The sequence below is a fragment of the Calypte anna genome, chromosome 1, assembly GCF_003957555.1.
Source record: "Calypte anna isolate BGI_N300 chromosome 1, bCalAnn1_v1.p, whole genome shotgun sequence".
NCBI lineage: Eukaryota > Metazoa > Chordata > Aves > Apodiformes > Trochilidae > Calypte > Calypte anna.
This window is the reverse complement of record NC_044244.1, coordinates 87,541,732-87,566,990: the sequence shown is the minus strand read 5'-3', so window position 1 is coordinate 87,566,990 and position 25,259 is coordinate 87,541,732. Positions and strand designations below refer to the sequence as shown.

Sequence of the window (25,259 nt, the reverse complement as noted above, 5' to 3'; positions counted from 1 at the left end):
TTATAACTGAAAGATTTGCAAGAGTCAGTGCAAGAGAGTTGCTAAGATACTTGTGAGTGTACTGTCTAGAAAAACTGTGATGCTTTACTTGGCCTCTAAAAGCCAGAGTTAATTTACTGTTGTTCATTGGTGACCCATTTTCTTTTTTTGGACAGAGAGATGTTATAAATAGCATTTCTTCAGATCACCTCCACCTGCTTTGTAAAATGGGCTGGTTAGAGTCATTAAGGGCTGTAAAACTACTACATTCATGTAGAGGTTTGGTAGCTATATGCATAGCTTGGGTCAGATCTGGGATGCTTTGGTGAGATATATTGTGATGTACAGTCTATTCTGCCTTTACTGCAAAGCAGGAATTTCATACACATCCATGCCTTACACTTAGTTGTCCAAAAAGGTCCTTTACTGACTTCTAACATACTGATTTGCATGTCATGTATACAGATGACTTTTGGAAAAAGCTGATTAAACTCAGAAAATTGCTTTTTCAAACGCTGCAAATTTTGATACAGCTGCTTGTTCCTTGGAGCCAACACTCAAGTTCATGCAAGACCAAACCTTACAGTCTTGAACATGAGTTCAATTTTCTGTTTTATAGCCTGTACTGGGTAGGACTGCCTCATGTGATGTTTTTTTACCCAGTATGCTGGGATACTGGTAGGGAATCTCTGTTTATTTCAGCAGGACAAGGGAGATGGAAATAGAGATTATACTTGAGGAAGAGTTCTACAGTGTCAGTGGGCTCCATGTACCAGCTAGGACCAAAAAAAGATAGTATCTAAGGTGCTGCCATGTTAGGATTTCTGTGGTTCTGGTGTTGCTCTGTCTCAACTTTCCACCCGGTCTGTGTTGCTTTTCATACTGCCCGATGGTGTGCATGTCTATAACGTGTCTCTGTGTTTGTCTGTTTCCCTGCCTCCCTTCTGTTCAGCGGGTGATCAGAGGTCGCAGCCAGAGCCTGGATACCATGGGGATATCCATGAGGAAGCAGCAGCCATCCACCCTGCCCAGCCGCCCAACTACAGCTGGCCTTGCCCTCAGCCAGAGCGTCGCCGAAGGCCCTAAGGCCATTGCTGCGGTAAGGCATTGGGCTGGGCTGTCAGAAGAAACCCAGCACACCTTTGTGACCCACTCATATATTGGTTTTTTCTTTCCCTATTAGTTTGTCCTCTTGCCCCTCTGTGGATCTCTTTTTGTTGTATCATCCCATTTCACAATTGGTGGTGGCGTGTGTTGCAGTCAGTTTTGTCTGTGCCTATCTCTAGCTCCAGTTCATCTGTTAACTAGAGCTGAGATTGATGCACACAAGGGGAAGAAAGCCAAATGTGATTCTACCCACTTATCTCTGCTATCCTAGATTAGAGCTTGTATGTTGCCATGCCTTAAAAAAATGCATGCACTATGGCTTGACAAGAATGGTACTGTAGAGTCATGTGGCAAGAGCCATATGTCTGAACATTAGATCTGTTCCATTTTCTTCAGTTTCACCAATCAACTCATTTTCTGTTATTACAAACAGGTGCACAATGCTTATTCAAGGTGCTTTCGTGTAAATAGATTTTATGTGTTTGCAACAAACAGCAGAGTTAATAAAGTTTGGGGTGAGAAAATGAGTGAATATTTCTAGCCACTATCAAAACTCTTTTCTTTGATAGGGATACTAAAAATGCATGGTCAGAATGAGCATAATAAATCCATGATAAATGTTTCCAGAAAACGATCCATGTTTTTGATATGGGAAACCTTGGCCAAAGTGCATCCAGCTGACTGTAGTATCTGCCCTAGTGATGTTGCTATGGGCAAAGTATAAAAAACATCTTTTAAGTAAGCCAAGAAGGTGGCTTTCAGTGTGGCATTTTCTTGGTAAAAGTTTACTCAGTTGTATGCATTCTTTAGATCAGCACAACAAAGTCACAGAGTAGGTTTGCTGCCTCCTTCTCTCCTTTAACTTACAGTTTTCTCTACCTTTTTGATTCTGTTTCTCCTTCTGTCATGATATGGGGATACCTCCCTTCCTGAGCTGCATTCTCTGTATGCTGTGTTCATTCCTATATCTCTCTGTGTCTTTCTCATACAACCTTTGTAAGTGGTGGTATGAGAAAGCACTCCTTGCAGCGGTGGAGCTGGGCCATATTACAGAGTAAAGGAGAGGATCTGGATCCATGTCACAAACTTCCTCTCCCATACTTCCAGTTCTCCACATTTTTTTCCTGTCTGGTTCCCCTCCCTCCTTTCTGTCACACTTTCCTCTTTTCTAGTCTTTTGCCTTGCCTGGTAGGAGCCCATCACGTACTCGAGCCAGCCGATTCCATGAGCGACGGAGTAGTGCCATTGGCATTGAGAACATACAGGAGGAAAAAAGGTATGAGCCAAGTGAAGATGAGACCAAAGAGGGAAAACGTGAGGAAATGAGAAAAGGGAGATACAAAAAAACACGTATAAGGGCAGAAGGGGAATCAACAGGAATGAAAGCTGAAATGGAAATTATTTGAATGGAGATAAAAGCCTGTCTATTGGCTAATGGAGAAATGGACAAATGATGGAAACAAAACATAAAAGGACATTTGGAAGGGGAAGAATCAATATTTGAGAAAAAAGGGAGGGGATGGGTCAAGGAATGTAATAAGATCATCCGTAACATTGTGCAGTATGACCTAGGACTCTTGATTCTGTATTCATCAGGTTTAAGAGCCAGTTTAAAGCCTTTAACTTGGGACAGGGGAATTGGTTACTTCATTGTCTGTTTTCATGTTAGAAATCTCAGATAGACAAAAATTCTGATATCTTGGAAAAAAGTTTTTTTTAAAAAAGCTTTAAGTCAAAGTGAGTATTTTTAAAGTTATTTGATCTGAGAAATAGTTATAACTAAGATGGTAACATACAGGTTCAAGGAGTGATTTAGCATATTTGAAAGAATTGTAACCAATCAAATGTTGTCTACTGGTCATGAGACATTATTTATTTAAATCAATAAATTTCAGCTTTATCTGAGACACTTTTTTAAGATCATACAGAGTCTCAGAAGTCACATGAGTGGTCTGCATCTAGTGTACAATTTTCCAGTTGCAAGAATTCCAGAGAGCAGCTTGAAGACTCACTGTAAAGGGGAAAAGACATCCTTAACGTGGAGACTACTGATTCTACAACAGGAAGAATTGCTATATTTTTCCTTCTTTCCACTTGCTCTTTTGAACCTTTCCCTAATGAGGTGTCTATGATCTAATCTGAATAACAAGAGAAAAATTTGAGAAAAATAAAGTCTTCTGAGACAACCTCCCTGTAACAATCTAAGCCAGCGCAGTAGCCACATCTCCTCGCTACTTTAATAAGTTTTGTATCTTACACAGCTGTGCCCCTGAAGCCATTACTTTGTGTACAACATCCTTCACTATTCCCTTAAAAGATCTGTAAAAGTTTTCTACAACAAAGAAAACTCCTGTATTTTTTTCCCCTGCTCTTTGGTAGGAGGGAATTAGCAAGATGTTTGGCTTGTTTAGCTTTCCTTTTATAATCTTCAATATGAGGAACAGTGAGCCATATATTCTGTTAAAGACTTTTCCCTGTATTTCTTGGAATTACAGTTTCACTAGCAACTGGTTTGTTCTTAACATTCCATTGCTACTGAAAAGCAGATATCATTCTTGTCCTCTCCCAGTGGCTCTTCCAAGTACTCAGTCCTGTCCTATTTTTTGTGATGGCATGGATGTTTAGTGGACTGTTCCTGGAACTGATTAAGCCCATTAAACTAACATAAAAATTATCAGCTTCCTTTCATTGGCATGTCTGCCAGGTTCTGCCATGAGATGAATCATGGAGAAGCCTAATGGATACCAGGACTGATGGAAAGAACACTCAGGAAGAGAGGAGGAGGCAGGAGCAGGCTCTCCCTCTCTGACAGCAGTGATGTCACCATATTACGTTTCACCCCACTCTGAAGCTGTAATTCAGTGATACTCAAGTTCTGATGACAGAGCTGACCTAGCCCATCCTGCTTATTCACGCGTCAGAGAAGTTTCAGGGTTTTTCTACATTCAGGACTGGGTTTTTGTCAGGATATTTTACAGTCTCACTAGGAGTTGTATTAGCACCACTGAGGGCATTAGTAACTGTGAGTGGTCCAGGTAGGATCAACTGACCAAGAGAGCAGAGGAGAAACTGAATTCCACCACTGAAGCCACAAAAAAATCCCAACAAAAACTTCAGTTTTCTAATACTTGGTTAAACATACTTTGCTTTTCAGTTACTCACACAGAAAGCTTCAGAAGTATATAAGCACTAACACGATTGTGACCATCCTGAAATGGGGAAAGCTACTGAATCCTTTTTCTTTATGCAATACATATAAGCTCTCTAATCAATCCTAAAGCCTCTTAAGACTGATGAAATGTGAAGGGTAGAAGAAAAAGTTGAAGAGCTGAAGAAGTATACTGAAGTTAATTTAGGCTTTTAATATAAATTCAAAAGGAGCTTAAAGTTTGCCATTTCTCATACATTGCCCTCAGTAGGTCACATCCAGGGAGTCTGCTCATTTCAACACAACTCCATTTGCTTCGCTGTCATCTGTAGAGATCTGGCTTTCTATTGTGGCTTATAAGGAAGCATCAGAATAGACAGTGGTTAACTCTGACCCTAGGTTATAGTGCATTTCTCTTTTGTCTCAGCAGAGATACTGCAGAGAGGATACAGAAGGTGCTGGAAGGTCCAGGAACATTCTTTGACCTGAAGTCTGATGGATCATCTAGTCCCAGCTCTCCAGAATTCCCCAGCAGGAAGAGCAGGTGAGCTGAAAATACTTTTAATATTTGAAAGATGTTCAGCGTGTCTGATATTGGCTTAAATATGGTGCACATCATGCTCTGTTGGAGGTTTTACTGAGACTGTCCACATCAGGCATTGCAGCATCTTAAAAGGTAGATGTCTGACCACGACACAGTAATTTAGAACATTTAAATAAGGAACTTAGCTTTCTTAAAAAACAATGAAGAAAGACTGGACCACTTAAAGGTGACTTTAGTTAGATCTTTACTGTAATGTTAAATTGCATACAACAGAATACACAAAGCCTTAGCTGTACAATTATCCATGCTTACTCATGCACATGTTCCTCTTTATATATTCCTCCACAGCTTGGAGTGATTTTTGAGCTTCATGGAAAAGCTTGGACAAGGGGATATTCGGTTGTACTCAAGTTCTACCCCTTTAAGCAGGATTCATGATGTTGCTCCCAACCAGTGTGAACTATCTTCAGTCCTTCCAAAGTGTTACAGCAGGGTCATAGCGTTTCACCTATGCTTTATTGCTAAAGCATGGCATATTTTACACTGTGTTCTGCAAAACACTTCATGTAGTCATCTGCAAAGTAGTTCTCCTGTTTCTTTGGGTCAAAAAACAGAAAAATGAACTTTCACGTGCATGGTAGGTGAAGCTCTGCCATTGCTAAGATATATTATGCTGGTATGGGATCCTGTCTGGAATCATGGAATTATTGAAGCTAGGACTGGAAAGGATCTTAAAGATCATATAGTTCCAACACCCCTGCCTTGGTAGGTGGTACCTACCACTAGATGAGGTTGTCCAAAGCCCCATTCAGCCTGGTCCTGAACGCTTCCAGAGAGGGAGCAGCCACAATTTCCCTGGGCAACCTGCGCCAGTGTTTTACTACCCTCGTAGTAAAGAATTTCCTCCTAATATCTAATCTAAATCTCCGCTCTTCAAATTTTAAATCATTGCTCCTTGTCCTATCACTTCACACCCTTGCAAAATGTCCCTCCTCATCTTTCTTGTAGGCTCCTTCAGGTACTGGAAGGTTGCTATAAGGTCTCCCTGGAGCCTTTTCTTCTCCAGGCTGAACAACCCCAGCTTCCTCAGCCTCTATTCATAGGGGACATGCTCCAGCCCTCTGATCATTTTAGTGTCTCTCCTCTGGACATGTTCCAGGAGCTCTGTGTCCTTCTTCTGTTGGGGACTCCAGAACTGGGCACAGTACTCCAGGTGGGGTCTCACAAGAGCAGAGTAAAGAGTGATAATTGAGGACTTCACAGAAACTAAACATTTACACTTCCAAGACTCAAGAATAAATCCAAGGCTGCATCTGACTTTCTAGAACAGCTTGCCATCCTTGGTTTTTGTTTTTCAGAAGAACTTGTATGCAATCTGTGGCAAAAAGGGCACTGAGTACTTTGTAGTAGGACAAATCCTACTATCTCAGTCCCTATCTGAGGGACTATCTGAGTCCCTATCTCAGAACTGGGGCTGCTCAAAGAAAATTTCAGGAGATGCCCTAGAGCCAGACCTCTACTGTTGTAGTTGCTTCAGGTGCCAAATCTGACAAGGAAGAGCCTCCCTTTCAACTAAACCCAGTGCTCCTTAAGAATTCTAATAGTTCAGCTAACTGCATGCTGTAGGACTGCCTGGAATTTTGTCACAGCCGACGTGCAGAGTTCTGGTAATTGTGTTTTTGTGATATTAGTTTTTTGCATTGGGTGGATGTCCAAAAATTTGGTGAGGAGGTGGATTGGAGCACAGGTAGGGGTTATTTAAGGTGCCAGTTCTGGCAGCCAACAAGAGAGAATGCAGAACATGGAACTTCTGATTGATCAGCTACCCCATGTCCTGGCGTTACTTCTGTCCTCCTCTTCCTTATCCTGCCTGGCACCTTGTTAGTGGTTAGTGAACTGGAAGTTTCTGGCTAGGCTTGTGTGAGGGACTCTTGCTCTGAATAGGCAGCTGAAGTAAGCTTGCATAATTGGCAAGAATTCTGCCTAGTAAGCAAACATCTCATATAGCTCAGACGTCCTGGGAAAAACATAATGATGAAGCTTTCTTGACATTTGTTCCCAATTTCTGTATTTGACTGCGAGCTTCCCTGCTTCCCAACCCCCATTGTCCAGGGGGTGAGCCAGCTGCAATGGCTGCTTTCAGTGAGCATCGCACGCTTTCAAAGAGCAGGTATAGCATGGGACTCCACTAGCAACACTTGCATGAATATTGCTTCTTCACACTAGACATGACCTCTATGATTTGACAGCCTGTCTACTTCTGTCCCCAGGATTCTCTCTATGCATCTTTTCCAGTCATGGACTCAAAATCACTTGATCACAAGAAAAAGTCTTTTCACAGTTGATAGAATCGTGTTAGGAGTTGGAGGAGGCCTCTAGTCCAACTCTCCTGCCAGAGCAGGATCACCTAGGGCAGGCCACACAGGAACACATCCAGGTGGGTTTTGAAAGTCTCCAGAGAAGGAGACTCCACAACCTCTCTGGGCAGCCTGTTCCACTGCTCCATCACCCTCACAGTAAAGAAGTTTCTCCTCACATTGAGGTGGAACTTCCTATGTTCTAGCTTAAACCCATTATTCCTTGTCCTGTTACTGGGATACACAAATTTTGGTGATCAAGCCCATTCCTGGGCAGTGGGATGTAGCATAGATTTTTGTACAGTTGGTGTCCAAAGTTAGAACTGGGATTTCAGAGTTAGGGACCAGCCCACATGTAGTCAGACCTTCTACATCGTATCTGGCATGGGGAATCAAGGATATGTAATTCCACTATGCAAAGCACATCATTTTCACCAAAATAGTATTAGCACAGTATTGCAAGAACAGGCTAGGAGAGTGATTCTAACAGTCTGTCTCAGAGACAGTTCTACTGAAATATTGTTTATTGTTGCATTTGTTATGATTGATGAATCTCAACTCAGGATCTTGAGATAGGCATATTTCTAATGCATAGAGTTCCAGCTGGTTTTAGAGCAATTTACACAGCCCATACTAAAAAGGTTCTCCCTGGTATTATGTCATCAATCCACTCCTGGCTCACTCCAGGGAGTAGGATTACAGGAAATTTCTCTATTGCAAAAATGTTCAGCATGTTGCTGCTGGTTTTAAATAATAATTTCAGATTCCAGACCTGAATGATCAAACTCTTCTGCTAAAACCAACCTGGAAATAAATGCAAAGAGAGCATATAAATAACAGATACATTATTTTATAGCAAAGACAAAACAGCACTTACTTTCTGTCCTTGCATGCTGATTTCCAACACATCCCTCTGTAGTGATCAGCCTGCAATCCATGAAACTGCATTGTTCACTTCAGCTAACAGTCTTCTCTTCCACATTCAGGGACAATTGTCCTTAGTTCTTCTGCCCTATTTTCCAGGTAGCCTTTCAAATAATTATTTCTAAGAGACAGACTTAAAAGACTGAACCCAAGTAATCAGGTAGCAAAACTCCTCAGGATCAGACAGCTTTCTCGGTTGCATCTGAAAAATCAAGTGCTGTACTGTGTATGTCCAAATCCTAGGAAAAGTACATGGATTTTTTTTTTGTGTTTTCCCTCTTCAGACACATCTGAGTGGGGACATCAAGCCAATCAGGAGTGGGCCGGATGCTACTCAGTCATTGGTTACCTCACTGAAGATACTGGCAAGATTTTTGGGGTGAAATGAGAGTCCTGGCTAAGAGGAGCATGAACTTACTTAGAGGACTTCGAGGACTATGGAAGACACCTAGTGGAACCAATAACACTCTATTGGCAGTTCCTGGAGCAGGAATCCTTGGAAAGGGAGATGGACAGATAGCTCCTATTGGAGCATTTTAGCTCTATGCTCCATCAGCAGCCACTGAACCAGCCTCTACTAATGACGGGGGAAGGAGGCCACCTTGAGTGCCTCTCCTTCTCTTCCCCTCCCCTCAGATGAGTGACAATAGAACAGCTTGGCCTGTGGAAGGCAAGAGCAGAAAAACACATTTCCAACTCTGTCCCTAGTGTCTTTGGATGACATAGGTCAGAAAGTGTAGTGTAAAGACTGAGGATGGAGAAACCTGCTGATAAGGAGATACTTCGTGGAAATCTAGGTCCCAGCTCACTTAAATTCATATTATTGATTTGTTCTGCCAAGGGTGAAGCATGTTGGCCTTCATTTCCTCCAAAATATATTTCTTATCTCCTGAGGAAATATCTTTGGCCTTTATTGGCCCTATCTTTACTGTTCTTTTGGTTGCATGCTGGCATGTAATATGCCTGGGACTTTAGGTTTCATTACTGCTTGTAGGTCAAGACTGGCCACATTTTGCAGTGTTTCTGAAGGAATAAATATATTTAGTATGTTAAAAGTGTCCTATCTTTCTTGACTCTCATTGATTTTTTTCTATTCCTTAACATTGTTACACACTTCATGTCTCTCTTACTAGTTAGTCTGTTGTGCAGGCAATGAGTATTTCACTATAAATGTGGTGAAATACATGCACTGGGCACCTTCCACTATGTAAGCCTATCAGCCTCATGGACTGCTCTTTCTTTTGGGTGACTGCAAGCACTGTATCCTAAATTCTGAGCTGGGAGAAGCTGACCTTAAGGGTCTTTCTTTACTGATATTAAACATGCCCCAGGCTACCTCAATGAGCCATGGTTAAAAGGCATAAAACACTGGATATTTTCTGACTAGCTGAAATCAACTCACCTGATCAGGACACTGTAGAGATGTAGTATTGAGTGCCATTGATGGTTGCTGTAAGAAAGTTTGATGATGTCACCATCTACATAATTTAGAATGTGTTTGTGCTAATATATAAAGGGCTAGAAAGGAAATAAAAAGTTGGAGGGGAGTAACAACGGGGCACATGTGGCAGCAGAGTTGAGCTTGCATTTTCTAAGTGCAAAGTGAAATCTTATCTTTAGGAGTTTCAAAGGTTTTTTAATTTTATTTTCCAGAAATTCTGACAGTTCTCAAGCTAGAAAAACACAGGATTAAGAGACATTTGTTGTGCTAATAATACTAGGAAAAAAAAAAACAAAACCAGGGATGTTTGGTTTTTTTTTTGTGAATACTATGTTTTCTATTTATGTATTACAGCCAGCCCTGACAAGAAGACTAATTACCAAAAGATCATGTGTGACAACACATTAATACTCTTAGACAAAATTACATTTAAATGAATATTGATAGTTTGAATTAATCTGTGTAACAGGAAGATCTGTAATTAACTATAACCAACCATAATAAACTGAAGAAATGACAGAGTTAAGCTAAAATGAAAGCAAACACTTTGGGATGCAGAGAAGCATCTGTGTGTTTTAGTTTTCTCCCCCCTAGTGAGCTATACATTAAATGTGTAAAATGTTAATGTACTATGTAAAATCAGACTGAAGTGAGTTTTTATGAAGAAACCTAAGACATTTTAGTTGCCAACTCTAAGCCTAGTTCTTACACTGAATGATTCTAGAATTCCTAACCCATGTAAACATTCTTAGATTCTCCAATTTGTCATTCAGATTGAGAGAGCAAAGTTACACAAAGTAAGAAAAAAATGTCAGCAGTCTGTGATCATAGTGCTACCAGAGCTAGATACATGGAGAACTGCCATTGCCAAAAACTCCTATTCTCTAACTTGTCTCTAAAGCACCAACACGTCTGTCATAACATGAGACCGAGGTGACTTCCTCCCTAGCCCCAAGGCCAGGATATAAATTGAGCTATAACCCTCCTTAAAACTTTCTTTAAGACACTTCTAGGTTAGTTATTTGCACAGTTGTTTTAAATGTGTTTTTATACAGTTACTAAGTCTATTAGTAAGTAACTACAAACATACATCATAATTAAATTTCAAAGTACTGGAGCTGGGATATATACAAAATGGAAAAGAGCCCTGGTATTACAAATTCATGTTGTTTAAAGGAAAAATTAACAAAAAATGGTAAGGATGTCCTAGTTTTGTTTCTAAATCTCGGAGTTTAAAAACCACATCATGAAACTGGTACTATTGTCTACGCTTGGAAAACTTCTGAAACACAGTTGGAATTAGTGGACAAGCTTTGAGATAGATTGGGAAGTACATTACTCAGATTAGGATTTAGAAAATTCTTTCCACTCTTATCTGTGGCCACAGATCTTTGAAGTCTGAGGTTAAAATGTGGGCACTTACATGTACAGCTCCTGGGAGCATTTTGATTATTTTTTTATTGCTCTTTGTCTGCTTTTAGGAAGCAGGTTGCTTCCTTCCAGCGCTGTCGCTGGCTCCAATGGAAAAGGGAAAAGCAACAAAGCAGATTCTCAGCACAATAATAATCCAGTGAAGTGCTTTAAGAAAATGTTTCCTTCTTACTTGCACAGAGATAAGGATGGGAGAAAAGAGAAAGACTTCATGAAAGATTTCATTTGGGAGGCTTTGCTTGCTGACACTTGAGAGGACAAAGTGAGACTTTTTGTGGATCAGACTGTGGATGCTGTTGACCTGGACCTTAGTAAAGCTTTCTACTGAGTTTCTCACAGCATTCTCATGGAGAAAGTGGCTCTATATGGCCTTAGAATGCTGTACACTTTGCTGGGTAAAAAATTATCTGGATGGCCAGGCACAAAGAGTTGTGGGGACTGGAGTTAAACCCAGTTGGTGGCTGGTAACAAGTGGTATTACCCAGGGCTCAGTGCTGGGGCCACTCCTGTTTAGTATTTTTATCAATGATCTGGATGAGGAGGTTGAGTGCACCCTCAGTAAATCTGCAGGTGACACCGTATCTTTTCCAACAGGATGATTCTGTGACAAGAAAGGGCAATAAGAATGTGCTTGGTGGGGAAAGTTGAAGAACTGCTTGTCCTGTGTGGGGTCACTGCTAGGGGACTCTCAGTGCACACTGGGTGAAGAACACAGGTAATGGACATGAAGGAGTGCTGCAGGCCATTAGTTCAGGGTGAAGACACCTCCACCTTCCTTGGCCTCACTGCAAGTTTGCTGTGCAGCTTCAGAGTAAGTACAGTTAATCCTATACTTTCTCCCCAAATGACTTTCCATGCCTAGTTGACTATGGTCTATTAAATCTACATAAGCTCTGCCTTTCTTTGTTGCCTGCTCACTCTAATGGAACAGCAGATCACATTCTTCTCTCTACCCTCATCCACGCTGTTTTGTTCTCCTCTTTCTTTCATTATTCAGTTTCCTTTACTCAGATACTAGCTTTCTCAGCACCTAGCCTCTGCTTCCTTTCATTATTTTTACTTGAACCACTTTCTTTTGATCATTTGGTGACTTCGTGCCTATCTCTATGCTTGGTTTTTTGCTTTCAGCCTAGTGTTGGTGAGACCTACTTCTCCATGCCACTTTCACTGATTTTCCTGAAATGGGAAGTGGAGCTGGATCTCCTGGTGAGGTCTGTAACAGAACTAAGGTGAACAAAACTCCAGGCTTGTTCCTTAGAGTTCATAGTCCATTTTAGACTGAGTCTCAGTTCAAAGTCCCTCTCCTTACCCACTATCTTATCTGGCTTGACAGCTGAACAGCACACTAACTTGAAAGTGATGTGCACATGAGGCACAGGAATTAGTCTGGTAAGTAAAGAGGTATAATCTTTATGGAAGAAAAAGTCTTCCAGTTAGTCCTAAATTACTAGCAGTTCATATTAGTGCTTAGCATCTGCCCTTGTGCCTGGTAAAAAGACACAGTGGTGTTTTTTTAAAGTAATGCTCTACCACCAGAGGACTCAGACCAATCAGATTAACATTAAGCTCCATGTGGTGGTGGCCACGGGTGTTGCAGCAGACTGACATTTACAGACAGCGCATCGGAAACGGAACCCTGGTAAAGAAGTGATTACTCAGCAGCCCTAGGACTACTTAAAAGCATGCACCAAAGTACCAAAACCAGTGGTACATCTCCCAGAGAGCCATACTGATGGAGCAATCATCAGTATCAGCCAAGAGATATCCAGGAATCACTGAGAAATCAAGCCTCATATCGAATTCTTCAAGTGTGTTTTCCAATTCAGATAGCATAGGGCCAGGTTCAAACTATTTCAGAGCGAAATTTTTAACTACTGTAATTGGAGGTGAGAGTGAAAAATGAAGTGTTTGGGTTTTACTATTTCCCTATCTTTCCATCTGCAGATTACATTATGGGAAATCCCAGACAGCTTTAACCAAATCACCTTTGGATAGACAGCATAGGCCATTCTTGAGGAAGCAAAGCAGTCTGGTTCAGTTACCAATGAAACTTACATGGTATTCACCACTGTCCTCCAAAGACATTACTGTAAAACTAACATTAATTGAAAACCCCTGCAAGGTCTGGGGCTGGTGCCTGAGAACGTATGTGTGTGGTGTCTTCAAATGCCAGTCACTGCAGAGCAAAGTGTATAAAATACTGTCCAGGAGGGAGACAGTTCCTTCTGGAATACCCAATTGTTTCCCCAGATTTCTCTCTGGGCTTGGATTGTCCTTCTCTCTTCCACTCTTCTCTTTCATATCCCCTCCAATAGCCATGCTACAGACTAAACAAGTGTGATATTTTGTTCTGTGCTTCTACCATCTATGTGGTATTTTGGACTTAAAATAAAAGGAGAATATGGCCAGCTTCTCTAAGTTCTATGTCTGTTTTAAAATGACAAGCAGGAAGATGTGAAAAATCCAGAGATGATAGTCCCAATAACAACAATTTAATCCTCATGCTTTTACAGTGAGAAAGAGAATTAATCAGGAAAATGAATGTTTAATCTGTCGGAAGTTAAATATTTAGTGTTTCACCTTTAATGTTAATCATTGATATGTTGAAAGAAAAGAAGTATGTTTGTCTGGGTAAAGACCTCACCACACTGGTAATACTGGCAAACCTTCCAGTTCTTCAAAATTAAGAGATGAAACCAAGCTGTAAAGTTAGCTGTTAAGGATGAAAAAGCTATCTCTTCATAGAATTGGATACATTCAGGTAATCACTGAAGACTGACCATGTACATTCATTTCACTCGTATTTCTCCAGGACTTTTCACATCTTAGAGCTTGGAAGTGGCCCCAGCCATTTTTCACCTGCAAGGCAAACCAGCACAACAGAGAAAGTTAAAATTTAATACATAGAAGCAGTCACATTTCTGCAGTAGGATGCCTGTTCCTACTCTTCTTTTCAAGGGCAGGTAATAGATATTTAGGTACATGTATCATCTATGTCATGCTTCAGCCAGCTCCACAGATCTTGCACTGTCTAGTAACAATTTAAGCTGTACAGGAAAATTATTTTACTCTGTCAGAGTTGAGAGATTCTGCAGGTCTGGAGCACTCCACATGACTGTGAAGCCAATTCTTTTTAGAACTCCTTTTTCTGAGGGGCTCGGGGTAAGGCAGAGAAAAAGGCTGGAAGGCTGGAGAACTTCGGAGAAAAAAGAAAAACTGTTGAATTCCTTGGAGTTGAGACTAGAAAGCAGGCTATAACAGTCCAATTAGGATTACTGACTACTGGAGTGGGTGCTAGGTATTCCTCTTCCTCACTTTCCTTTTCATCAACAATATTTTTATAGAATCAGAAACCCATCCAGAAAATAAAATAAACCTAAAAAAATCCTTTCTGTTTAAGCCCATGGCCTATTTTAATTTACTTTATTTTTTCTGCTGAAATTTTTCAACAAATGCATAAGAACTAATTATGTGCGTAACTCTTTCTATTGACAAACTCTCCCAGGTGCCAAACTTCGAGATCAATAGTTCAATTGTTCTGCTAAAAGTTGTGCAGTTAAGCAGTTGAATTATGGATTGGGGAGCTGTGGTAATGTGCTTTTTATCAAGAGGGAAGAGATAAAAAATGAAAATGTCAAAACTACAGAAAAAAAAAAATACGCCACATCAGACATAATCTTAATCTTAGCCAAGATCTAATGCCCAGCACCAAAAGGTTAAATGTAAACATTTTGATAAGTAAAGAGTTTCAGTAGTAATTTGAGAATTGCATGTGTAGCTCAAAGCCTTGAAACATACCGAGAGGGGACAGTGAACTCAAATTACTTCTTGTTTGGAAAAGGACTACATCTTTGGTCACTCTAACTGTACTGAGATATGTTCTAGTCAGAAGTTTCACCCCATGGGTAGGATACCCTACATCACTTTATATTTGAAGACAGTGAGAGTGTTTTATTTGCTTTATTACATATTTCATAAACAGAGTGTAAAAGCATGAAGCTTTTATATAGGTATACTCACCTATAATGCTGCCTAGCAGCTCGATACGATCAGAGCCAAAAAAGAGATGAGGTTCCCCATTAAAATGTGCCACAAAAGAAGGCATCCCAAATGCCTATTTACACCATGGAGATGAAAATAGATAATGTTATAATGAGAAATTTTTGCAAACACATTATCAGCCTTCAGGAATAAAAAGCAAACTTTTTTCCTTCCATTGTTTCAGCTTCTTCATTCTTTAAGGTAAGTCTAATGGAGCCATCTGAAAGCACAGAACTCTCCAAAGCCTGTGTGCCCCTTTAGAAGGAGCAAAAAAAGCAGCCTGATAAATCCACAGTTCTATGTCAAGTAGAGATAAACGGTATCTCTTAATACTGGTCCTGTAGCTCCCCATCCTCTCACTCTCCACAGAATGAGCCTGCTTTCCCAGAGCACAATGCAATGAGCTACCAACAACAGTGAGTTAGCTTTCACAAGTTCTAAAAGCAAAGACCACCTAAAAGTGATGGTATATGTAGTGTTCTCTAATCATCAGCTTCTTGCTCCCCAGTATTCTTAATAGGGAAGAAATGCATGGCATGGGAAACATCTCACCCCATAATTTATTGCTTTCTCTGTTGTCTCTTTCAGTCGGTTCTTCACTGCAGGGGTTGAAATCATTTCAAGTAGCTCCTGGGTGACCTCTGATGATAGCCCAGCCAGTCCTGAAACCTAAAAAGAGAAGATATAATTAGGAGTACTCTAATACTAAATATTCTAATTCCTACTATTGCCTAATTAATTTAATCTTCAGTGCTATTATTTAACCTCTATTACCAAAAAAATTACAAAATACCCTTGAAGCACTTCTGGCAACTTTGAAGAACCTGTGGCACAACTGTCATGAGGTATCTTCAACCCATTCATCATTTATCAAATCTCAAATACAAAATAGAAGGAATATTTTGAACTTCCAGGCCCCAAATCTGCACATTTTTCTCAATGTGTTCCTGAACAAAGAGAGAGAGACAGAGACAGAAAGACAGACAGAAAGAGAAAGAAAGAAAAATTCTGTGCTCAAGTTAACCCTCAGTAAGTGAGTAGATGACACCAAGCTGGGAGGGAGAGTTCATCTGCCTAAGGGAAGGAAGGCTCTGCAGTGCAACCTGGGCAGGCTGGATCAATGGGCTGAAGCCAATTTTATGAGGTTTAACAGGGCCAAGTGTCAAGTCCTGCACTTGGGTCACAACCCCATGCAACCCTACAGGCTTAGGAAATTGTATTTAGAAGGCTGTCAGGTGGAAAAGGACCTATGGGACAGCTGAGTATGAGCCAGAAATGCACCAGGTGGCGAAGGCCAACAGCATCCTGGCCAACCACATCAGGACTACTGTGGCCAGCAGGACAAAGGAAGTGACTGTTCCCCCTGTAACTAAGCACTGGTGAGGCTTCACCTTGAATACTCTGTTACATTTTGGACCCCTCACCACAAGAAAGAGATCAATGTGCCAGAGTATGTCCAACTAAGGGCAATGGAGCTGATGAATGGTCTAGAGAAAAAGTCTTAGGAAGAGCATCTGAGGGAACTGGGGTTCTCACTGGAGAAAAGGAGGCTGAGGGGAGACCTTATCACTCTCTAGAACTACCTAAGAGGAGACTGTAATTAGGTGGGTGTCAGTCTCCTCTCCCAATTAACAAATGATAGAACAAGAGGAAATGGCCTCAAGATGTACCAGAGAAGACTGGATATGAGGAAAAAATTCTTCACTGAAAGGGTTGTCAGGCACCGGCACAGTCTACCCAAGGTACATGTGGTATTACCATCCCTGGAGCTATTTAAGAGACAGGTAGATGTGGTACTGAAGGACATGGTTTAGTAGAAAGTGCTAGGTTAACAGTCAGACTTAATGATCTTAAGGGTCTTTTCTGACCAAATGATTCTATTATTCTACTTTCACTAATCTTAATAAAACAGATAATTCACTGTCCATCCTGGGTATCTTACCACATGAATTAACAAAAAGAGGTATTCTGGTTCTAAGTGTTATTCAAAGCATGACAAAAAAAAAAAATTTGAAACAGAGCTGCTAGAGAAATTAAATCCACTTTTTTCTAGCTTAGAGTTTTCAAAACTCCAAGTGATTATTTGGCTAAGCTGTCTTCATGCCTATTCTGATCCAAGTCATCAGTAAGAATCTCTATCAGAAATGCAGAACCAACAAAAAGGAGACACTTACAGCCACTATACTCTCCGGCTCACTGATATCTTGATGCTGGGTAAAAGAATAAAACAAGTAATTCAGTACTTAAGAACCAAAGCTCATCTCTGGACTTGAATGCAACTTTTCTAAAATAAAAAAAAAAACAGTAATAGAAACAATACTAGTTGCTGCATAAACTTTCTCAGAGAAAGCTTTAAGTCACCTAATCAAGGAATATTTTAAGTGCTATGAACTACTGATCCACGCAGCCCATAGGACTCACCACGCATACCTGTGTAGGATGGTGTGGCATGGTTTTGGTAGGAGGGGAGGGGACACAGGGATGGCTCCTGCTAGAAGCTGCTGAAAGTTCCCCCAGAAGTTCCCCCTGGCTGCAAAATCTGTCCCCATCTCTGCTAAGGCCTAGCCTAGGGCAGCTAGGTCCTTTGTTATTGGCTGGGTCACAATACCTAAAAGGCAGCAAATAAAGCTGAATATGAGCTAGGTTTTTTTCATCTAATGGCTTCTGAGTCACCATGACCTCATGTTTCCTGCTATGACTTCATTAAAAGGTATCTTCCTTTCTCTTGCTCAAATTCCACATCTGAATGAATTGAGACAGGAAGGGTGACAGAGGAAAGAAGATAAAGTTGTCTTCCTACAATACTGACCTGTGACCAAAAACGTGTCCAGAACTCTCTAGATAAGGGTTCCAAGTATTGTGGGTGTGTCATATCAATGGCTGTGATGAAACGCATGGCCCCAAGACTGTCTGAGATTAGTGGGAGACACAGAAACATACTGAAACAGGGCATGGAATGAGGAATGAGGAAGAGAAATCTTGTCTGCAGAAGTGCTATTTAAGAGTATCATCTTCTCTGCAACAACTTCTAAACAGTAAAGGTAATGCTGATTCACAGTATCTTCCATGCTAATGTCATTCATGAGCATATTTCTCCAGAAGTTCTTTTTATGGTTAAAATGCAGACTTCATCTTCCTCACTGATCTAGAAAGAAGCTGTGCACATCTTCACCTTTATGCCTCACTGTTAGTGAACATTTTAACACAAAGTGATAAGAGTTTAAAGACACCATCTAAGTTAAGTCTCTTACTTGTATTAAGGATACGCTGGAAGTCATTTTCTGAAATCTCTACAGGCACTTGGTAGTATTTTGCCATCCTTTTTACATCCTTCAGCAAGTATTCTGCACGCTTCGGCAACAATCCTGGGGGCTTGTTACCTTTCAGAGAAAAGTTCCATTATGATTTTCAACTGTATTATAGTATCACTGGACAAACTAGATCTCATGCATGCATATGCCTAAGAAAGGGTTCATGTTGGCTTCTGAAATATACACTGCAAGGATTTACACATAATTTATTCTGGTTTTGCACAGACCAATCCTTTAAGATAGCAGAACCAGCTTTAAACCAATGTAAAAATGTCCAAGCAGGGATTTACATCAATTCAGATAATTGACTTTTAACCCAAACAACTACTAACACATGGTAGAACAAATGTAGAGACTTGTAACTTTCACGATTATTAAGTCTTCAATGAAGAACTTGTTCTAAAGTTTAGCCATTAGTCCTAGTGGCTAAAAGCACTATTTTATAGCATACTTGCACCCTTCATGCATATTACTAACTACAAGCATTCCACAAATCAATTCAGCTTTTAAGTCAACACCAAAATTTTCCTAAAAGTGTTCCTATCCTATTTTACAAGGGACGAGCTTTGGCATACTCTGTATGTGCCACAAGCAGTATAATCATCTGGAGCTGTGTCGTTGCAACAGTATGAAATTCTTGATGGCTGATTTCTCAGTCGCTACTGAGCTCTGCAGTCCTACAGTTAATTTGATATTGGTGCCAAAACTTAAGTTTAAAGCTGGCTCTATGGGCTCTGCACTCACCAAGAGCTTGGTCACTAGTGTCCTACTAGTGAAAAAAGTCATAGCTCTGCAGAGCTAAACTCCCTGTATTGCCTACCAGTTGCTTGCATTATGCCACCAAGGAAAGCTGGGCGAAGGCACAGATCAATATTCCAGATGTGCTGGTACCGGCAAAGCACCTGGAATGTAAAGGTGTAATAACACATTAACAGTCAGAGATGTCTGCAGAGGTGTGTGCCTCTAGAAGTATGATAAGGTATGAAATAAAACAATACTGATAATGCTTTTATTTTACCCGTGCTTGGCCTAAAGTCCTTCAGAGGCTGCCAGAGAACTCTGATCTCAGTAAACCAGAAAGGACCACATTCGTAGTACGACCAAACAAAGGTATGTAAGATCAATCAAGCTCATGAGTGCACACTCACTCTTAATAAATATCAAACCACAACTATCCCCAAACCAAAACGTTCAAGAATAACTCCCAAATAAGCACAGGCCATGCTGCCATCTGGCTGCGGCACGCTTCCTTGTGTGCCTGGTTTTCAACCCCACGTATCCCTAACAAGTGAGACAACAATAAAACCCAAAGATAATGTGGTGAAGGAGCTGCTGAAGCGGGGCTGGAAGGCACGGCGAGCTGCCCCGACCCTCTGCGGACCCTGCAGATCTCTGATCGGAGAGGAAGCGGCGGCAGCTGCGGCCCTGACCCAGCCTGCCCGGCCCCGCCCCGGCAGCCGCCGCAGAGGCCCCTGCCGCGGAGAGACTGCGGGACACCCGCGGAACAACCTTCCTCCCCCTCACCTCAAACCCCAGCCAGGAGTAAGGGGACACCACATCGTAAAAAAACTCCACGACCGTCCGCCCCATCCTCTCCCCGACTCCTCCTCCTCCGCCGCCGCTGCTATGAGCGCTCTCCGGCGGCAACAGCGGCGGCGGCGCCTCCCCCGGCGCAGGCGGGGGACGGAGGCGGGGCCGCCCGCTGCTCCCGTGGGACGCGGTGTGGCTTCGTCCTTTCTGGCTTCCTTCTTGTCGCTGGTTGCCCTGATGTGGCTAAGGCCCGGTCCTGGCCCTGAGGTGCTCTGTGCTCTCTGCCCGTTGAAGATCAGACTGGGGGGAAGAGGAGGGGCGCGTCCCGGCATGTGTTACCGTCTGCCCTGCCAGAGGCTGCGGAGGGTGTGTGAAATGTGGAAGAAAATTAAAAAAAAAAAACAACAACCCACAAACAAACAAACAAACAAACAAAAAACAAAAAGCAAAATAAAGCAAACAAACAAACAAAAAACCCACAAACCCCCCCCCCAAAACCTCGCCAAAACCAAACAAAAAGCCAAAAACCAAACCAACCAACCAACAAACCATTCCCCCAGAAAACTAAGCAGATGGGGGTAAGAAATCAAAGCTCTTGCTAGCTGGAACCTCATAGTTATGAACCATTCAGTGGACTCACTGGAACTTTAAAGAATTTTCTTACTCTACAACCTAAAGCACAGAGACAATAATTTTCCTTTTTTATTTTTTTATTATACTTGTATACTTTGTATTATGTTACACCAGTGAATTAATCTAAGTCTCTGCCATAATATTTTAAAATCTTGTCAAGTATATTACAGTATTCCATTCCATATTACAGTATTCCATTCCATTCCATATAGTATGGAGAATATTGCACAGAGATAAGAATGTAATACTTCCCATCTCCTTTTTGATATGCTTAGTAAATTTATTTTACTACGTTAAGGGTGGCTTGTGTACACGAGCAACAGCACAAACTCAGCTTTTCCAAAATTACACAGCTGACACTTTTTCCATTATCTCTTTCCTCAAGTGACTCCTCGTGTTCAGAGACAATCACAATGTGATCTTAAAGAAGTGAATTTCATCTTTCATTCTGCCTGATCTGGAAGTGCAATATGCTTCTCTACCACTTTGCTCCCCCTCTTACTTATTTGCTCTTTGAGTAACTGATGTACAGCCACAGGCTTTTTTAAATGGTACTTAGAATGACAGTGCTGAAGAGTGATCATTGCTGGCCTGCCAAGGACTGATAGACTGGCTCCAGTACAGAGTGCACTCACATATGGATCACTAACAGAGTTGCCAAAATTGGAAGGGACCTCGATCATCTAGTCTAACTCTCCCACTAAAGCAGGATCCCCTAGAGCTCATTACACAGGATGGCATCCAGGTGGATTTTGAATATCTCCAGAGAAGGGGACTCCACAACCTCCCTGGGCAGCCTGTTCCAGTGCCTGGTCATCCTCATAGTAAAAAAGTTTTTTTCTTATGTTTAGATGGAACTTCTATGCTCCAGCTTGTGCCCATTGTCTCTCGTCCTGTCACTGGGAACTACCAAGAAGAGTCTGGCTCCATCTTCCTTGCACCCATCCCTTAGATACTTGTAGACATTAACAAAGTCTCCCCTCGGCCTTCTGTTCTCCAGGCTAAAGAGTCCCAGCTCTCTCAGCCTTTCCTCATGAGAGAGATGCTCCAATCCTCCAGTCATCTTCATTGCCCTTCACTGGACTCTCCTCCCTGTGTCTCTTGAACTAGGGAGCCCAAAACTGGATGCAGTATTCCAGCTGTGGCTTCACGAGGGCAGAGTAGAGGGGATCAATGACCTCCCTCGACCTACTGGCCACACTCTTCTTAATGCAACCCAGGATTCCATTGGCCTTCCTGGCAACAAGGGCACATTGCTGGCTTATGGATAATTTATTAGCAGGATACCCAGATCCTTCTCCTCTGAATTGCTTTCCAGCAGGTCCTCCCCTAACCTGTACTGGTGCTTGGGGTTCTTCCTCCCAAGGTGCAGCACCCTACACTTGCTCCTGTTGAACCTCATCAGGTTCTTCTCTGCCCAGCTCTCCAGCCTGTGCAGGTCATGCTGGATGGCAGCACAGCTCTTTGGAGTGTCAGCCACCCCTCCCAGCTTTGAACCATCAGAGAACTTGCTGAGGATACACTTTGTCCCCTTGCTCAGGTCATGGATGAACATGTTGAAAAAGACCAGGCAGAGTACTGACCCCTGGGCCTGCTGGTTACAGGCCTACAGCTTGACCCTGCTCCATTGATCACCACGCTCTGGACACAGCCAGTTCTCAGTCCACCTCACTGTACTCAAAAATAGCCAATCTGACTATCTCAGTCAATCTCTCTTTTTTTTTTTTTTTTTTTTTTTTTTTTGAGTGAAGCACAAAATATTCCTCTTTGTATTACAGATGTTAGACTAATCTCTCTAAGATCACACAAACCATGTATTATTTAGTGCTGTCCATCTGTACACTACCTCTGTAAGGTAGACAAATTAAATGCAGACAGCAAGAAGAAAGAAAATCATACACTATTTGCCCTCTTATTTATTACTTGCTATGTGATAGCACTGAGAAACCTTGTCATAAAGCCAGGTAGAGTCAAGGCCACTGTTTTTATATGTAGATGTTAGGGCTCGAAATTGTCCTACTAGAAGTATTTGAAATGTATAAATGAAGATCACAAAGGACTTCTCTGTGTCAGCAAACTAATTCTTGATTTCTTTAAAGAAAGCAAATTCTTTTAAAGTGTTTGAATAGTAAGTCATATTCATGAGAAAACATCAGCTTTGATAAAGAGAACATTTCCTAAATAACAAATACTGCTTATTTGAGCTGATTCTTAAAATAAATATGAAAGCAATCCACTGCTTAGTACCAGTAGAGTTTTTATTCTCACTTTGCATGTTGTTTCTTTTAAAGACAGATGAAGATGAGACACATAGGCATTCTCATGCTCAGAACTGCCCTTAAAGACCCACTCAGCAAACCCACTCTCAGGTGGTCTCACCTACTCACTAGCTTATTTGGCTGCATCTTCACTAGCAATCACACACATTTGCAGGCCTGCCCTGGGACCTGGGGTTTGACTCCATTTACTGCACTCAGATGTACATACACACACAGTTTTGTGTGTGCACAAAGACTAGAGAGCCCTCACACAGAAAATAGTTTAAAATTACTTTATTAAGAAGATAGGTGCAGGACATGGCCAGACAAGTATCCTGACTAGCAAATTATCTACATACGAGTGGCCCTTTTGTCCTCTTAACCTCTGTTTTCCTACACTTGTTCTTCCTCTGGTCACTCAAACCCATCCTAACTTTGGTTCATCCCCTAGCCATCCTACCTCAAGTCCTATGCAATCTCCAAATGCTCTTCCTCTGCATCCTGCCGTGTGTCACTGTCCCCTTCGTCCAAGATGTGATCTAGAATGTGTTCCTAATGACTCATCTTTTTGTATGTAATCTTGATTTTCAACAGAGCAGCTTTCTGAAACTAAAGTCACTTTAACTCAAGGATAAAAAATCTGAACTGCCAACAGTAGTTTGTGACATGTCACTGAAATCTTTCTTGACACCCAAGTACTGGGCAGTGAGCCAATCATTACGAAAGAATTTGGGAGAGATCTGAGATTATTCAGAGTGAGGTTTTAACCAGGCATGTTGGTAGACATGGTGGCAAAAAAGAATTAATGAACAACTGAATTAAAAAAAAAATCCATTTGGAAGAATTGGCAGGGCTTCTGTAAAGGAAAATCCTGCCTTAAACGTTTTTCAAGGGATCAACAAAATTATAGAGTATGATGTTAACAGATGTTACAAGACACTGCTTCTGGCATCCTCTGGAATTTGAGGATTCTTCCTTTTAGGACACTGGAGCCTATGGATCTGACTGTTGTTTTCCATGTGTGGGTTCAACCAGTAGTGAGGCTCAGTGTTTGCCCCAGAGTACACACATGTGTGCCTACACACACACACACAGAATGCAAACATGACCAACACCACACACTGCAACAGGCAGAGTGCTGCCTGTAACAACACTCATGAAAATAGAAGTATAAGTAGTCCAGTCCTGTTGCTCTCTGACTGTTTGAGGTTGAGTTCCCTAGTGAAGACACATCCCTTCACAAGTCAGATTCATGAGCATATCCACATTTCCCTTGAATATCATCTTGAGCCCTTCTCACGTGCATTCCCTGATCCTGAGCCCTCTTGCCCAGCCTTCTACTTGCCAGCTAGTCCAGCCCAGTACCCTCTGGCAGAGACATGCACTTACGCACTTGTCTTGCAATCACTCTTACTCTCATAGATCTCTTGATTATCAGCAAAGTCTCAGCTTGGACCATGGACTGTGCTGTAAGCCACCTCCAGCTCAGACATGAGTCTTTCCAGATTTTCCTCCTAGGAACCAGATAATACAGTATTATGGTTTGGGGGGGCATAGGCTGATTTTGTAGTATTAAAACAAGTACCTAGAGAGAGGTTGTTTTGGACCCCAAGGGATTGAGGGAGCAGAAAAAAGAGGGGTCAGTATTCCCTCCCATCTCCTGCCGTAATCTATAAAACCAAAGAAGTCTGGACCCCTTCTTGCTCCCTCCTTCCTTGCTGCTTCAGTGAACTCTGAGGTCTTGGGTAGAGGCGTTGGCATCAGCTTGCCGTGTGCTCTGCAGGATCCAAATCTATTGGTTACTGAGAAGAGCTGTGGACCTTTGTCCTGAGTCATTTCTGCTGCAAGGGACCTTCAACCACATCAGTTATCACCAAGATTTGGTTTCATATGTATTTGTATATTTGTACCTCATCCCACAGGTTACAATCTCTTCCCTGTTCCAGTAAACCTGGTCTAGTTTTAACTTCCAGCCTCTAAGTCTCTCTTCCTTATGGCCCTTTTATCTTCCCCTGGGAGGGTAGAGGGGAGTAACAGGAAGCAATTCTGTTCTCTGGGTTTTGGTTTACCCTGACCCCTAAACAACTAAGAAAAAAGATCTGCAGATGCATAGAGGAGCACAGAGGCCAAAGGTGGAGTGCAGGAGCCTAAGTAAGACTGGCCCTGGCTGCCTCCAGGCCTGTCACAGGAGCATGTCACAGCCCCATCTCTGCAATCCCATACATGCTCAGAGGCACCGTGCCACCTGAGAACAGAGATTCCATCTCTCTGAGAGGTGGAACACACTGCTGGGCTCCTCCCTGGGATGTTCCAGGACAGGCATCAGCCCCAGGGTCTAGGGATAAATCCCATCAAGTCAACCTGCTATACCTATTTATGGCATAGAATTGTTTTCCCTTTTCTGTTTCTGCTGCCTTTTCCTGTTCCTTGCAAACATTGACTGTAGCACTCAGATTTTGAGTGATAAATGGAGGCCAAAAGAGATGACAATGCAGTGACAGCTTTTTGTTTGAAGACTTGAAAATAATTAAGAGCTGAGACAATAATACTTCACC

The 25,259-nt window shown here is 41.8% G+C and overlaps 2 protein-coding genes across 3 annotated transcripts in view; one reads left to right on the top strand and one right to left on the bottom strand.

The window, feature by feature from the left end:
• The window catches only part of LOC103533314 (rap1 GTPase-activating protein 1), a 30,483-nt gene extending 21,369 nt beyond the window's left edge, over window positions 1–9,114 (top strand). Inside the window, exons 16-19 of one of the 2 annotated variants that reach the window (XM_030453812.1) lie at window positions 932–1,078; window positions 2,259–2,362; window positions 4,665–4,778; window positions 8,344–9,114. In XM_030453812.1, coding sequence (XP_030309672.1) covers window positions 932–1,078; window positions 2,259–2,362; window positions 4,665–4,778; window positions 8,344–8,353 — 375 coding nt within the window. In that variant the 3' untranslated portion in view covers window positions 8,354–9,114. The remainder of the gene's footprint in view (window positions 1–931; window positions 1,079–2,258; window positions 2,363–4,664; window positions 4,779–8,343) is intronic. The other variant, XR_003987732.1, reaches the window with a different exon arrangement.
• A 4,293-nt stretch (window positions 9,115–13,407) lies between these two features.
• Window positions 13,408–19,976, bottom strand: GSTK1 (glutathione S-transferase kappa 1). The gene is made up of 8 exons (XM_030453887.1): window positions 19,808–19,976; window positions 19,104–19,185; window positions 18,224–18,352; window positions 17,782–17,882; window positions 17,147–17,182; window positions 15,525–15,641; window positions 14,952–15,045; window positions 13,408–13,790 (listed from the first exon to the last, which is right to left on the bottom strand). Exons 1-8 carry the CDS (start codon window positions 19,871–19,873, stop codon window positions 13,750–13,752), a joined length of 666 nt encoding a protein of 221 aa, XP_030309747.1. The 5' UTR covers window positions 19,874–19,976; the 3' UTR covers window positions 13,408–13,749.
• Between the last annotated feature and the right edge of the window lie 5,283 nt (window positions 19,977–25,259).